General features: G+C 45.1%; 2 protein-coding genes across 3 annotated transcripts in view; one reads left to right on the forward strand and one right to left on the reverse strand.

Moving 5' to 3' along the window:
- The window catches only part of FANCM (FA complementation group M), a 120,185-nt gene extending 109,333 nt beyond the window's left edge, over positions 1-10,852 (forward strand). The window contains exons 17-23 of the mRNA XM_056546749.1: positions 1,443-1,553; positions 3,785-3,941; positions 4,212-4,315; positions 4,998-5,504; positions 7,490-7,832; positions 9,202-9,493; positions 10,497-10,852. Of these exons, the coding sequence (XP_056402724.1) occupies positions 1,443-1,553; positions 3,785-3,941; positions 4,212-4,315; positions 4,998-5,504; positions 7,490-7,832; positions 9,202-9,493; positions 10,497-10,629 (1,647 nt within the window). The 3' untranslated portion in view covers positions 10,630-10,852. The remainder of the gene's footprint in view (positions 1-1,442; positions 1,554-3,784; positions 3,942-4,211; positions 4,316-4,997; positions 5,505-7,489; positions 7,833-9,201; positions 9,494-10,496) is intronic.
- A 3,334-nt stretch (positions 10,853-14,186) lies between these two features.
- The window catches only part of MIS18BP1 (MIS18 binding protein 1), a 40,537-nt gene continuing 39,929 nt past the window's right edge, over positions 14,187-14,794 (reverse strand). For both annotated transcript variants that reach the window (XM_056546754.1, XM_056546753.1), the window contains exon 17: positions 14,187-14,388. In XM_056546754.1, coding sequence (XP_056402729.1) covers positions 14,273-14,388 — 116 coding nt within the window. In that variant the 3' untranslated portion in view covers positions 14,187-14,272. The remainder of the gene's footprint in view (positions 14,389-14,794) is intronic.

Below are 14,794 nucleotides of genomic sequence, written 5' to 3' on the forward strand. Positions count from 1 at the left end.
AAACAAGCCACTTATTTGCCACAGGGTGGCTGGGGAGGTTTGACTAGGGGCCGCCTGGGGAGGCTTGACTAGGGGCCGCCTGGGGAGGCTTGACTAGGGGCCAGCAGGGGAGGCTTGACTAGGGGCCGGCTGAGTTAGAGTTGACTAGGGGCCGGCTGAGTTAGAGTTGACTAGGGGCCGGCTGAGTTAGAGTTGACTAGGGGCCGGCTGAGTTAGAGTTGACTAGGGGCCGGCTGGGGAGGCTTGACTAGGGGCCGGCTGGGGAGGCTTGACTAGGGGCCGGCTGGGGAGGTTTGACTAGGGGCCGGCTGGGGAGGTTTGACTAGGGGCCGGCTGGGGAGGCTTGACTAGGGGCCGGCTGGGGAGGCTTGACTAGGGGCCGGCTGGGGAGGCTTGACTAGGGGCCGGCTGGGGAGGTTTGACTAGGGGCCGGCTGGGGAGGTTTGACTAGGGGCCGGCTGGGGAGGCTTGACTAGGGGCCGGCTGGGGAGGCTTGACTAGGGGCCGGCTGGGGAGGCTTGACTAGGGGCCGGCTGGGGAGGCTTGACTAGGGGCCGGCTGGGGAGGTTTGACTAGGGGCCGGCTGGGGAGGTTTGACTAGGGGCCGGCTGGGGAGGTTTGACTAGGGGCCGGCTGGGGAGGTTTGACTAGGGGCCGGCTGGGGAGGTTTGACTAGGGGCCGGCTGGGGAGGTTTGACTAGGGGCCGGCTGGGGAGGTTTGACTAGGGGCCGGCTGGGGAGGCTTGACTAGGGGCCGGCTGGGGAGGCTTGACTAGGGGCCGGCTGGGGAGGTTTGACTAGGGGCCCGGCTGGGGAGGCTTGACTAGGGGCCGGCTGGGGAGGCTTGACTAGGGGCCGGCTGGGGAGGCTTGACTAGGGGCCGGCTGGGGAGGCTTGACTAGGGGCCGGCTGGGGAGGCTTGACTAGGGGCCGGCTGGGGAGGTTTGACTAGGGGCCGGCTGGGGAGGTTTGACTAGGGGCCGGCTGGGGAGGCTTGACTAGGGGCCGGCTGGGGAGGCTTGACTAGGGGCCGGCTGGGGAGGCTTGACTAGGGGCCGGCTGGGGAGAGTTGACTAGGGGCCGGCTGGGGAGAGTTGACTAGGGGCCGGCTGAGTTAGAGTTGACAAAGTTACTGTTATCTTTGCACTTGAAGCTTCAAATATATTATGATTTTCAGGCTTTGTGCTCAGGGCACAGATACATTTTAAAAAAAAACTACACATGCCCCCTCACACCCCTGCAGTGCCCACGCTGTGCACTTGTCTGTGACCTTACCGCTCAGCCAATCAGGGGCTGCGATCATTGACCGGCTGAGCAAAAAGGTCCTTGTGCAACACGGACAAAGCAGACGTAGTGGGGGAGCCCCGAGCACAGTCAAATTTAAAAACGAAAACTCTCCAAAATAGCTCTTAAAATTTCTTATTCCATCATTACTTTTTCAGCCGGACTCAGACGATGAAAACTTTCAGCAAGCGCCGAATCATCACATGGGAAAAGCCCAGAATAGCCGAAAACAGGACAAAGTGAGGGGACCCGAACACAAGAAGATGAAGGTTTGTACATGCAGCGACATGGAAGACATTGTTTGTGGTTATAAAAATTTTTTTTAATTTTAATTAAATTTTTTCAAAAACAGCACCACTTTTGTCCATAGTTTGTTTTTGGTATTACAGCACTAAAAAGAAAAATCCTGTGCTAAATTATGAAATATTTAACATTTTTAGATGGCAAAGATCAGTGTTCTCCAAGCTGTGGACCTCCAGCTGTTGCAAAACTACAACTCCCAGCATGCCCGGACAGCCGTTGGCTGTCCGGGCATGCTGGGAGTGGTAGTTTTGCAACAGCTGGAGGTAAACAGTTTTTGGAAGCCCCTGGTATAGATTATTAGGCAGAAAACCCAGCAACAAATGTTCACATTCTCAGCAGTGCCACCTCTGGAGAAACAAAGCATTACACCTAACCCATAAGAATCCTTATTATTATTATTATTATTATTTTTTTATATATAATTTTGTCAAAATTGGAAACCTTTTCCAAATGGCACAAGAGTTAAAGAACGCCGTCTCTTTGCTTAGTGCTCTGTTTATATCTAATGGATGAGCTGCAGTATTTAGGGCAATGAGGCTTATATATTGTGTCTTAGATAGGAATCAGGTCCAGTGTGATCCCTGACCGCAAACTGTTCCTATAAAGTAAAGATCTGGTTTTCTGCATTCTCCGCGTGCACTTTGCTTAGTGAAGGTGAAGTAATGGATCTTCCAGCTCAGTGACTGGAGCGTTACATGACGGTAATGGGTTTTGACAAGAAGGCCGCAAGTAGATCACTTTGTAGTTGAGTCCTCCTTCCATCTGATAAGGATCAGTCAATGACCTTGGGAACTGCTCAGTTATGGGGCCGTATGTGTAGGGGTAGTAATCACACTTGGCATCCTTGTCCTTTCAGGGCCCCTCAGGGTCCCAATTTCATGTCTCACCCCCCCAATTTCATGACCAACTCCTCCCACTTAATGACCGACCCCCCCCAATATTTCATGAACGACCCCCATTTCATGACCGATCTCCACCCTCATTTCGTGACCGATTCCCCCATTTCATGACCGATCTCCACCCTCATTTTGTGACCGATCTCCACCCTCATTTCGTGACCCATCTCCACCCTCATTTCGTGACAGATTCCCCCATTTTGTGACCGATCTCCCCCCCTCATTTCGTGACCGATCTCCCCCCCTCATTTCGTGACCGATCTTCCCGCTCATTTCGGGACCGATCTCCCCCCCCCATTTCACCAGTATGAGACATGTAAGTTGGGGATACCTTGGAGCCCAGGGGCCTTCTAGCTTGGACCATTGAGACTTGTAGGTTTATGGAAGGATCTTCACTTCAGTGTAGTTCAGGGCTGCACGATTTGGGGAAAATGTCATATTACAATTTTGGAGATAAATGTTGCGACTTCGATATGCAATTCTGATGTAACAAACAAATGGGGATTTCCCTCTCCCCCCCCCCCCCCTCCCCATTTCATGTCCAGTTTGCCCATTTCTTGTGTGATCTCCCATTCCCACATTGCATGTCTTACGCCCAAGTTAATGTCTTCTCTCCCAATTTCATTTTTCATCCCCCCCCCCTTTCATGACCAATTCCTCCACCATTTCATGACAATCCCTCCTCCACTTCATGACTGACCCCTCCCCCCCATACACCATTTCAAGCCCAATCCCTCCCATTTCATGACCGATTACCCCCCATTTCATGACCGAACCCCCCCCCCCCTTTTCATATCCACCTCCCCCACATTTCATGTCTTACCTCCCCATTTCATGACCATCTCCCCTTGCTATAGTGCTGAGGTGGGGGTGACCTAATCTGATACTTACCTAGTCCTGTTTCCCCGTAGGTCTGTCGCAGATCCTGTTCTCCTCTGAGTGCTTCCTTTCTCCCGGACAAGCAGCTGGCTGCAGGATCACTGGCCGTGGCAGGACACCGCTAAGTGATTGGTTGAGCAGGAAGGTCCTGCAACCAGCTGCTTGTCTGGGAAGACGGAAGCACAGAAGACACGGGGGCCCTCCGAGGAGAATGTCAGCTCAGGGCACTGGACCTGTGGTCCGGCTGGGGCTCGCTTGTAATATAGACTATATATTACGTCCACCATATTACGACTGGTCCAGTGCCCCCGGATACCAGCATCATAGATCCTTACACCTCCATATTACACTTCTTGCACTAGCTTTTATTTGTGTAATGTATAGGTCACATGCTAAGCTTCCATTTTTTTCCCTTCTTGCAGAGTGCAGCCAGAGGGTTCTTGGACGATGAGGCCGAGCTGTCCGCAGAAGAAGCCGAATTTGTGTCGTCCGATGAGGACGTTGGTTCCGAGGACGAGCAGGACACATCGCTCGTGGGGTTCCTGAACGACAACACTCAGCTTTCTCAGGGCTTAAATGGTAAGAGCAGTGTTTCCCAACCAAGGTGCCTCCAGCTGTTGCAAAACTACAACTCCCAGCATGCCCGGACAGCCAACGGCTGTCCGGGCATGCTGGGAGTTGTAGTTTTGCAACAGCTGGAGGCACACTGGTTGGTAAACACTGGTATAAAGATTAATATACCGATTCCAGGAGATGGACCTTCGCATCTTCTCTGGACCTTCTCTGTATTTTCTTCTCTTTAGGTTATTGTGCCTGAAGAAACTTTAACTTTTTTTCTTTCCCTTTTAGACTCGGAGATGCATGGCGTATACCTGAAGTCTGTACGCAGTCCCGCTGTTGGAAATAGGTTTAAGATGGTGCACAAGAGGCACAGTATGGCTATCTTCTCCCAGGTTGGTACAAGGCGTGTGTGCGTGTGTGCGTGCGTGCGTGCGTGCGTGCGTGTGTGTGTGTAAAAATGTGAGAGTTGGACTGGATGGAGAGTGTCTGTAAAATGTATACAGTGAAGAGAGTGATACTTACCATCTAGTCGCTGGTCGGGGCCTCTTCTTGTGTAACCCCAACCCCATGACGTCATCCCTAGAGGCCCAGACCAGCGACTTAATGGTAAGTGTCACTCTCTTCATTGTATAGATTAAACAGACAAATAGATGGCTTTTTTAATATATATTCCTCCGAGGAGTTAACGAGCACTGCTCCGTAGCACTAATTACCTCCTTCCTTGCTGGGCCGGCGCATGGGTCAGCCCGGTAAGATATCATATTAAACCAGAGGATTCCCTGGTTTACTGTGACAGAAGAATTAAGTTGCACTCTCCAGCAGCGCAGCTTAACCCTTTTTACTGTCGGTTTGTGGCAAACTAAACACTTCTGTCAAGCTCATTCAACTGTAACCATAATTCGAGTTATAACTACAATTCCTGACAGGATACAAAGTGCGATGATTAATAGTTTACAGCAAACTCTCTCCTGATGATGATCATCCAGTGGTAAATGGCTGCTAACAGGCACCAATCAATTGCGTCTGCCGATCCGGTAGACTTCATACCATGTTTTTCTCTTGTGTTGACCGTAGATTCCAGAACAAGACGAGAGCTACATGGAGGACAGTTTCTGTGTTGAAGAAGAAGATGATGATGAAGAGGAGGAAGAAGGAAAGTCCAGCTCTGAGGAGGAAGTTCAGGCCGATCTCAACCTCCTCCAGGAGGACAGCTATGTCGGAGGGAGAAAACAATATCGCACGCGACGCCGGCTGAAGCTCAAAGGTGCCGAAAAAGCCAAGGAGCAGCCAATGAAGAAGAAAAGACGCATCATCATCCACGATGACTCTAGTGAGGAGGAATCGGGAGCAAAGGTCAAATCTCCACCTCAGACTTCAGCCAAGGTGTCCGTACCGCCTTCCAACAAACCCCCAGTAAATGACAAAGGTTCCGGACCTGACAAGAAGAACGTGTTTGATGTTACTTTAAGGGACCGCTGCCAGATGAGGCTGGATCTCCAGGTTTCTCTGTCCAACGAGCTGGACTTTCAGCCAGAAGTCAGACCAGGAACATCAAATGGGATTATCCGCTCTCCGGGGAAGGTGCGTGTCCTCAATAGTCATATTATATTATATTAATTATGTATAAAAATGTATTATATATATATAATAGAATATTTATTATTTTTATTTTATTTATTATATAAATTACATTATATTTTATCTCAATTATTTTGATTATAATTAGAGATGAGCGAACTTACAGTAAATTCGATTCGTCACGAACTTCTCGGCTCGGCAGTTGCTGACTTATCCTGCATAAATTAGTTCAGCCTTCAGGTGCTCCCGGGGCTGGAAAAGGTGGATACAGTCCTAGGAGACTCTTTCCTAGGACTGTATCCACCTTTTCCAGCCCACCGGAGCACCTGAAAGCTGAACTAATTTATGCAGGATAAGTCATCAACTGCCGAGCTGAGAAGTTCGTGACGAATCGAATTTACTGTAAGTTCGCTCATCTCTAATTATAATGATCGATATACAGGACATCGCATCAAAATAATTGAACCTTTTGTCTTCGTTGATCTCTCTAATATTGACCCACATTTTAGAAGGATCCATCATCATTACAAATAAGTCTCAGAACTGATGTAAAGTCAGTGTTTCCGAACCAAAGGCTGTCCGGGCATGCTGGGAGTTGTAGTTTTGCAGCAGCTGGAGAAATGGAATCACTTGAATTACTGGCATTTGTGGTCAATTTACAAATACGTGGCCACACTTGTCCACAGCTTGTGAGTGGTATTCCAGTGGGTTCTGAGCTGCCTTAAAGGGGTACTCCGGTGGAAAACTTTTTATTTTATCAACTGGTGCCAGAAAGTTATACAGATTTGTAAATTATTTCTGTTGAAAAAATCTTAATCCTTCCAGTACTTATTAGCGGCTGTATACTACAGAGGAAATTTTTATTTTTGGATTTCTTTTCTGTCACAACCACAATGCTCTCTACTGACACCTCTGTCCATGTCAGGAACTGTCCAGAGCAGTGGACAGACAGAAAAGAAATCCAAAAAGAAAAGAATTTCCTCTGTAGTATACAGCCGCTAATAAGTATTGGAAGGATTAAGATTTTTTAATGGAAGTAATTTACAAATCTGTTTTAATTTTCAGGCACCAGTTGTTTAAAAAAAAAAAAAAAAAGTTTTCCACCGGGGTACCCCTTTAAGGAATGTGATTTGATGGGACATCTTGGTTTTGAATGGAGAAAAGCATCTCTCTAGTCCAGTGTTTCCCAACCAGAGTTCCTCCAGCTGTTGCAAAACCACAACTCCCAGCATGTCTGGATAGATTTTTGCTGTCCGGACATGCTGGGAGTTGGGGATTTGCAACAGCTGGAGGCACTCTGGTTGTAAAACCTTGCTCTAGTGTGTATGGTTTTTTTGTAGCACTACTGATTGATTCAAAGACAAGTAATACACTTAGCTGCCACACAGTAGTTAAAGGGGTACTCTGGAGTTAAAAAAAAAAATATTGAAATCAAATAGTGCCAGAAAGTTAAACAGATTTGTAAATGATTTCCATAAAAAAATCTTAATCCTTCCAGTACTTATCAGCTGTTGTATAATACAGAGGAAGTTGTGTAGTTCTTTCCAGTCTGACCACAGTGCTCTCTGCTGACACCTCTGTCTGTGTCAGGAACTGTCCAGAGCAGGAGAGGTTTACTATGGGGACCGTTCCTGACATGGACAGAGGTGGCAGCAGAGAGCACTGTGGTCAGACTGGCAAGAACTACACAACTTCCTCTGGAGCATACAGCAGCTGATAAGTACTGGAAGGATTACGATTTTTATATAGAAATAATTTATAAATCTGTTTTAACTTTCTGGCACCAGTAGATTTGAAAATATTTTTTTCCTTTGGAGGACCCCTTTAAAAATCCCTTACAGGTGGTGTCTGGTATTATAGCTCATTTTTTTTGTTTGTCAAGGGTCAGGATATATTAAAGGGGTACTCCGCCTGAGGCATGGGGACTGACCCAATAAGGAAAAGCTTGTGTACTTGTGTTCATCATATGATCTTCTCTTTCTTCACAGCTGGACGATGGGAACAGAAAATTATCATGGCCGCCTTCAATCTGTGACTCTGTGGTGAAGAGCCCTGTGTCCGCAGCACTGTGTATCCTCGCGGACAGCAGAGAGATCTCCTCCGGCCCTGAGGTTATCACTTATCTGAGGACCACTCACGGGGTCAGGGTGGACATCTGCTCGCTGGGCGGATGCGACTATATCGTCAGTAACCGCTTGGCCATAGAAAGGAAATCACAGTCAGAATTTTCTAACAACGCAAATAGGAACAAACTGGTGGAGCGGATCCAGCACCTGCACAGCACCTTCGAGCGGATCTGTCTGATTGTGGAGAAGGACAGGGTGAAACCAGGTATGTTCTTTATGGTCAAGCTTAAAGGGGTATTCTGGGAGGAGGAAGGGTCGATCAGCTGGAGCCAGAAAGTGAAACAGGTTTGTCAATTATTTCTATATAAAAATCTAAATCTTTCTAGTACTTATCAGCTGCTGTATGCTCCTTAGGAAGTTGTGTAGTTCTTTCCTGTCTGACCACAGTGCTCTCTGCTGCCATCTCTTGTCTTTGTCAGGAACTGTCCCCAGCAGGAATAAATTCCCATAACCTCTCCTGCTCTGGACAGTTCCTGACACAGACAGAGGTGTCAGCAGAGAGCACTGTAGTCAGACAGGAAAGAACTACACAACTTCCTCTGGAGCATACAGCAGCTGATAAGTACTGGAAGGATTAAGATTTTTATATAGAAGTGATTTACATATCTGTATAACTTTCGATACTAGAACAGATAAGGGGCAACCTTCGGCATTGCAGACATTTTGGACTACATCACCCGTGATGCTCCTACAGCCAAAATGCTGGCAAAGCATCATGGGAGATGTAGTCCAAAACATATGCAGTGCTGATGGTTGCTTATGGATATGCACTGAAATTTCGACTGTCGAAAATTATCAGCCATAAATGCCCCTTTCGGCATTTTCGGCTGAGTGAATCTTTACGCTGATAATTTCGGGGGACGTGGTTTAACCCCTCCCGAACCATGACCTACACGTACGTCATACATGGGAGATGCCTGTTGCTATCAGCATTTGACATCTGCCCGTAATGACGGACATCGAAGATTTCTCCAATGTTAGTCATCGACCATACCTGGGAGCCCCCTGCTAATTCTAGCTGGGGGCAACCACTAGTAGCCGACATGCGGTACTTCTCAGCTACTGTATACTACAAAGGAAGTTCTTTTCTTTTTGAATTTCCTTTCTGTCTGACACCTCTGTCCATTTTAGGAACTGTCCAGAGTAGGAGCAAATCCCCATAGCAAACCTATGCTGCTCTGGAAAGTTCCTGACATGGACAGAGGTGTCAGCAGAGAAAACTGTGATCAGACAGAAAGGAAATTTAAAAAAATTCCCTGTAGTATACAGCAGCTGATAAGTACTGGAAGGATTAAGATTTTTTTAATAGAAGTCATTTACAAATCTATTTAATTTTCTGGCACCAGTTGTTTAAAAAAAAAAAAAAAAGTTTTCCAGTGGAGTACCCCTTTAAATGCGCAGTGTGTAATACTTCAGTTGTCCTGCGGAGGCAGTGTAGTTAAACACTTGATACTAGGTTCCCCAAAGTTTACAGCTAATCCCTGTATACATATCCCACCTCTGCAGCAATGGTTGCACTATCTCGTTGTCCTGTCCTCATAAAGTCTGACATGTCTGATTTTTTTTTTTTTCAGGGGAAACATCGCGGTTGTTCCAGAGGACTCGGTATTATGACACCACGTTGTCGTCTCTGATTAGCGCCGGGGTCCAGGTCCTGTTCAGCTCCGACCAGGAGGAGACCGCGCGGCTGCTGAAAGAGCTGACAGCCCTGGAGCAGAGAAAGAACACAGCGATAAGTGTCCCCACACAGGTGTCAGGCCACCAGCAGGAGGCGCTCAACTTCTATCTGTCCATCCCCAACGTCAGCTACATCACCGCCCTCAACCTGTGTCACCACTTCACGTCTGTCCGACAGATGGCAAACAGGTCAGAGAGTTTATGGTTATAAAACTTAAAGGGGTTCTCCGGTGCTTAAACATCTTATCCCCTATCCAAAGGATAAGATGCCTGATCGCGGGACCCCCGGGCACCCTGTTTATAATCAGTCCCCGGAGCGTGTTCGCTCTGGGACTGATTACCGGCGACTACAGGGCGGGCGGCGTGTGACGTCACGCTCCGCCCCTCAATGCAAGCCTACGGGAGGGGGCGTGATACCTGTCACACCCCCTCCCGTAGGCTTGCATTGCGGGGTGGAGCGTGACGTCACACGCCACCCGCCCTGTAGTCGCCGGTAATCAGTCCCGGAGCGAACATGCTCCGGGGACTGATTACAAACGGGGTGCCGCGTGCATGATCCCGGGGGTCCCCAGCGGCGGGACTCCCGCGATCAGGCATCTTATCCCCTATCCTTTGGATAGGGGATAAGATGTTTAAGCACCGGAGAACCCCTTTAATTTCTCGGTCGCTCTTCATTGAGGGACACCTATACTGATGGATATATGCTCTTGCCACTAGGAGGCGCTGACACTAGGAAATAAAAAGTCTGCTCCTCCCTGGCAGGTTATACTCGCCCGCCTGCAGTGAGTTAACCAGTTTTAGCTAGTGTCAGCAGGAGGCAGGACACAGGTCTGGGAGCTCCCCACACCTGGAAAATGCAAAAAAATTCAAGATTCTGGAATATCTCTACTTGCACCTTCCCTCCGTTATCCCTCCTGGAAATTTATGGTGACAGCTGGAAATGTATTCGTTCATCTCCCTGTGTAAATAGGGGACATGTGGAGGATGCCTGATGGCAGTGAAAGGCCACAACAGACAATCTAATAGTAATGTGGCCCTACAGTTGTTGCAAAACTACAACTCCCAGCATGCCCGGACAGCCGTTGGCTGTCCGGGCATGCTGGGAGTTGTAGTTTTGCAACAACTGGAGGTCCAGTAGGTCCCAAAGGAAGATGTAGATGACTTACTTGCTAAATCCCACCATCTTTTGCAGCTCACTAGAGGAGATTGTAAGCAAAGGAAACGTCAACAAGCAGAAGGCCGAAGAAATCTACCGCTACCTCCATTACGTGTTCGATCCGCGCATGCTGCAGCCCGGCGACAAACGCAAGCAGAGTAAATCATGACCGCCTGTTTCTTTACTTGTCTGTTTATTTTTGTAACTTTCTACAGAGGGGATGTTATTGCAGGCAATGCCCCCCCCCCCAGTCCTCTGTGCACTTTATAATGTTTTCTTATTTGTATTATATGTAAATAAACCTTACACTAAGTAACACTGCAACTGTGTGCAAATCATATCCTATATTACAACAAACACTACAGATCAGAAAGATTCGCACATTGTAAAAAAAAAAACAGCATAAAATATATAGTTAAATAATAATGAATATATTAGCAATTATATACCGTAATTATTTAATATAATTGTTAATACAAAATATATAATTAACTGATATAAATATAATGAATGATATATCTATTTTATTTTAATTTTTTAAATTGTTTATATAAATATTTAAAAAATGTATTTGTTAAAAAATGTAATTTAAAAAATTAATAAAATAAAAATATATATTGTTAAAATATTATTTTTTAAATATTTGTATAAACAATTTAAAAAAATGTAAATATAATTAACAATATCATATCTATCATTGCTAATATATTAACAATTATATTATGTTAATATTCATTATTATTTTAACAATTATATATTTTTTCATTATAATAAAAAGCATATAATAAAAATATATTTTATTAACAATTATATTATAATTGCAAAAAATGTAAATAAATTGTTAATAAAAATATATATATATATTATTAATAATAAAAATAAATAAATCTATTAAGTCCTATAATAAAAGCATCCACACAATGGATTACTGCTGTGTAATTGTTTAGTTTTTTTTTATTAAATCAACTGGTGCCAGAAAGTTAAACAGATTTGTAAATTACTTCTATTAAAAAATCTTAATCCTTCCATTACTTATTAGCTGCTGAATACTACAGAGGAAATTCTTTTCTTTTTGGAACACAGAGCTCTCTGCTGAATTACGACCACAGTGCTCTCTGGACAGTTCTTAAAATGGACAGATGTCAGCAGAGTAGAAGAAATTCCCCACAGCAAACATATGCTGCTCTGGACATTTCCTAAAATGGACAGAGATGTCAGCAGAGAGCCCTGTGTTCCAAAAAGAAAAGAATTTCCTCTGTAGTACTCAGCAGCTAATAAGTACTGGAAGGATTAAGTTTTTTTAATAGAAGTAATTTACAAATCTGTTTAACTTTCTGGCACCAGTTGATTTAATAAAAAAAAAAAAATAATGAATGAAGTGAATTAATCTTATTTTTTAAACAAATGACAGGTTTTCTTTATAGAGATACTATCAGTATGACTGAAATCTACTAATAATGTAAATACAGTAACCCCCCCCCCCCCCGACATATGATTAAATACGATGCTTTTTTATGTCGGGGCCATCGCATTAAGTGCTATCCTACAGCGCAAAATGCTTAAGCTGCTTCCGGATAGCAGCTTAATGTTCCCCGTGTGGTGCGCTAAGTATTACTTGCCCCTCCACGATGCTCCGGGGTGCCCTTCGGGTCCAGCGCTGGTCCTCCGGTGTCTTCTTGGCCCTCTCCGATGACGTCAATACGCTGCTGGGCAAGCCGTCCCGTCATCCAATAGGAACGGCGTACGCAGCGGCGTAATCACGTCGCTACGTAGGCCCAGTAAGGCCTTGCAGAAGACAGCGGAGGAACGGAGAAGACCAGGAGAGCCCAGCGGAGGACCGGAGACACCATCGGGAGCGGCGGGGACAGGCGAGTATGACTTAAATTTTTTACATTGCACAAATCCCTCAACATACAATGGATTCGACAAACGATGGCTCGTTTGGAACGAATTACCATCGTATGTTGAGAGACCACTGCATATATTTAGGAAAATCTGCATGACCACTACTGCTGCTTCTCTTAGTGAGCTATACAGCCGTTCCCTCAGCATACTCTGCGAAGACTCGTGGTGAACAACCTGTCCGACCGCTGAGACCCCCCGCAATCTTATACAGAGCCTCATCTCTCTCCATGAGCGGCGCCTCACCATCCCCACACAAAGCGGGAACTGCCTCACCCCCTCCATCTCTCTCTATGGGAGACACATTTTGGCTATCCTTTGGCTCTCCTATAGAGCTATATGGATGGGGTGTGGTGGCCCCCGCTTCACACAGGGGTTATGACGTGCCACTCCCGGGAGAGTTGGGGCCCCAGCGGTCAGACCTCCCGCAATCTGAAACGTAACCCCTATCCTGCAAATTGGGGATAAGTTTTTTTTTTTTTTTTTTTTTTTTTAAATCAACTGGTGCCAGAAAGTTAAACAGATTTGTAAATTACTTCTATAAAAAAATCTGATTCCTTCACTTATCAGCTGCTGAATACTCTACAGGAAGTTCTTTTCTTTTTGAATTTCCTTTGTTTGACCACAGTGCTCTCTGCTGAGACCTCTGTCCATTTTAGGAACTGTCCAGAGTAGGAGCAAATCCCCACAGCAAACATATCCTGCTCCAGACAGTTCCTAAAACGGACAGAGGTGTCAGCAGAGAGCACTGCGGTCAGACAGAAAGGAAAGTCAAAAAGAAAATAACTTCCTGTGGATCATACAGCAGCTAATAAGTACTGGAAGGATTAAGATTTTTTTAATAGAAGTAATTAACAATCTGTTTAACTTTCTGGCACCAGTTGATTTAAAAAAAAAAAATATATATAGTTTTCCTGTGGAGTACCCCTTTAAGGGTAACATTTACATAATCAGAAATGGCACCATCTATAGTACTGTAGCTCCTCCTCATTCATTTGAATAGTACTGAGGGGTGTGTGGAGCAGACTCTTCTAATCCTAAAAAAAAACTATAAAAGATCACGGCCAAGAAGGGGTAATGAGTTTTTAGCCGCACCTTTCTCTATAGTACACCGGAACGTGATGCCGAGACTCTGGCGGCAAATACAGGTGATTCTTTATTAGCATAAAATCGTGAGCACTTCTTCTACTTAACACAACAGGACGATGCACAGCAGAGAGTTGGAGGAGGAAATTTTATACAAAGGAATATTATGTACAAAATCTAAAAAATCATGTCTGATGGAACAAACACCAGCGCAAGAACAATTAAAAAGAGGGCGGTCTATATACAGGAGGGGAACGATAAGAACAGCTGCCACTGATTCGGGTGCAAAACATCGTAAAGGCGCAAAGTTACGAAAACTTCAAACTTTTTTTTTTTTTACAATAACAGAGTGGGTGGGGGTTAAAGGGTTACTCGGAATTTTTTTTTTTTTTTTTAAATCAACTGGTGCCAGAAAGTTACAGATTTGTAAATTACTTCTATTAAGAAAATCTTAATCCTTCCAGTACTTATTAGCTGCTGAATACTGCAGAGGAAATTTTCTTTTTGGAACACAGAGCTCTCTGCTGACATCATGACCACTTTAAGAACTGTCCAGAGTAGGAGAAAATCCCCCATAGCAAACATATGCTGCTCTGGACAGTTCCTAAAATGGACAGAGACGTCAGCATTGTGTTCCAAAAATAAAATTTCCTATGTAGTATTCAGCAGCTAATAAGTACTGAAAGGATTAAGATTTTTTTAATAGAAGTAATTTACAAATATATTTAACTTTCTGGCACCAGTTGATTTAAAAAAAAAAAAAAAAAAATTATAAGTTTTCCACCGGAGTACCCCTTTAATGGTCTGTACACACGGTATAGCGGTCACTGCTCATCTTCGGATAAGTCTGAGAAGTAATAATCCTTTTCTTCCTCGTCGTCAGATGTGGCTGCGTCGTCCATCTTAAACAGTTTCCCGATGACTGAGGTGTCCCTGGAGCCTGACAATAACAAATCAATAAAGTGCATAAAACTGCAGATGGTGCCTTGATTCTACTGACAAATAGACTTTTATACAATCAGAAGGGATTCATACTGCCCAGGGCTGCAACACCCGTTCCATGTTTGACTAACAGTGTTTCCCAACCAGGGTGCCTCCAGCTGTTGCAAAACTACAACTCCCAGCATGCCCTGACAGCCGAAGGCCTGGCCACAATCCTTTTTTATTTCCCTGGCAGGGAGCAGTGCTGAGCTTGTCTGTGTCCTGGCTGCAGTCTGAGATTTAGGACATCAGCATGAGTCTGAAATCAATTATAAAAAAAAAAAATAAAAATAGCTTGCGGCCAGGACTGGTAGGGAGACCCCTAGTGGTAATTTTTTTCAAAGTGGAAAATTAAATAGAAGCAT

This window comes from Hyla sarda, chromosome 11 (genome assembly GCF_029499605.1).
Source record: "Hyla sarda isolate aHylSar1 chromosome 11, aHylSar1.hap1, whole genome shotgun sequence".
Classification (NCBI taxonomy): domain Eukaryota; kingdom Metazoa; phylum Chordata; class Amphibia; order Anura; family Hylidae; genus Hyla; species Hyla sarda.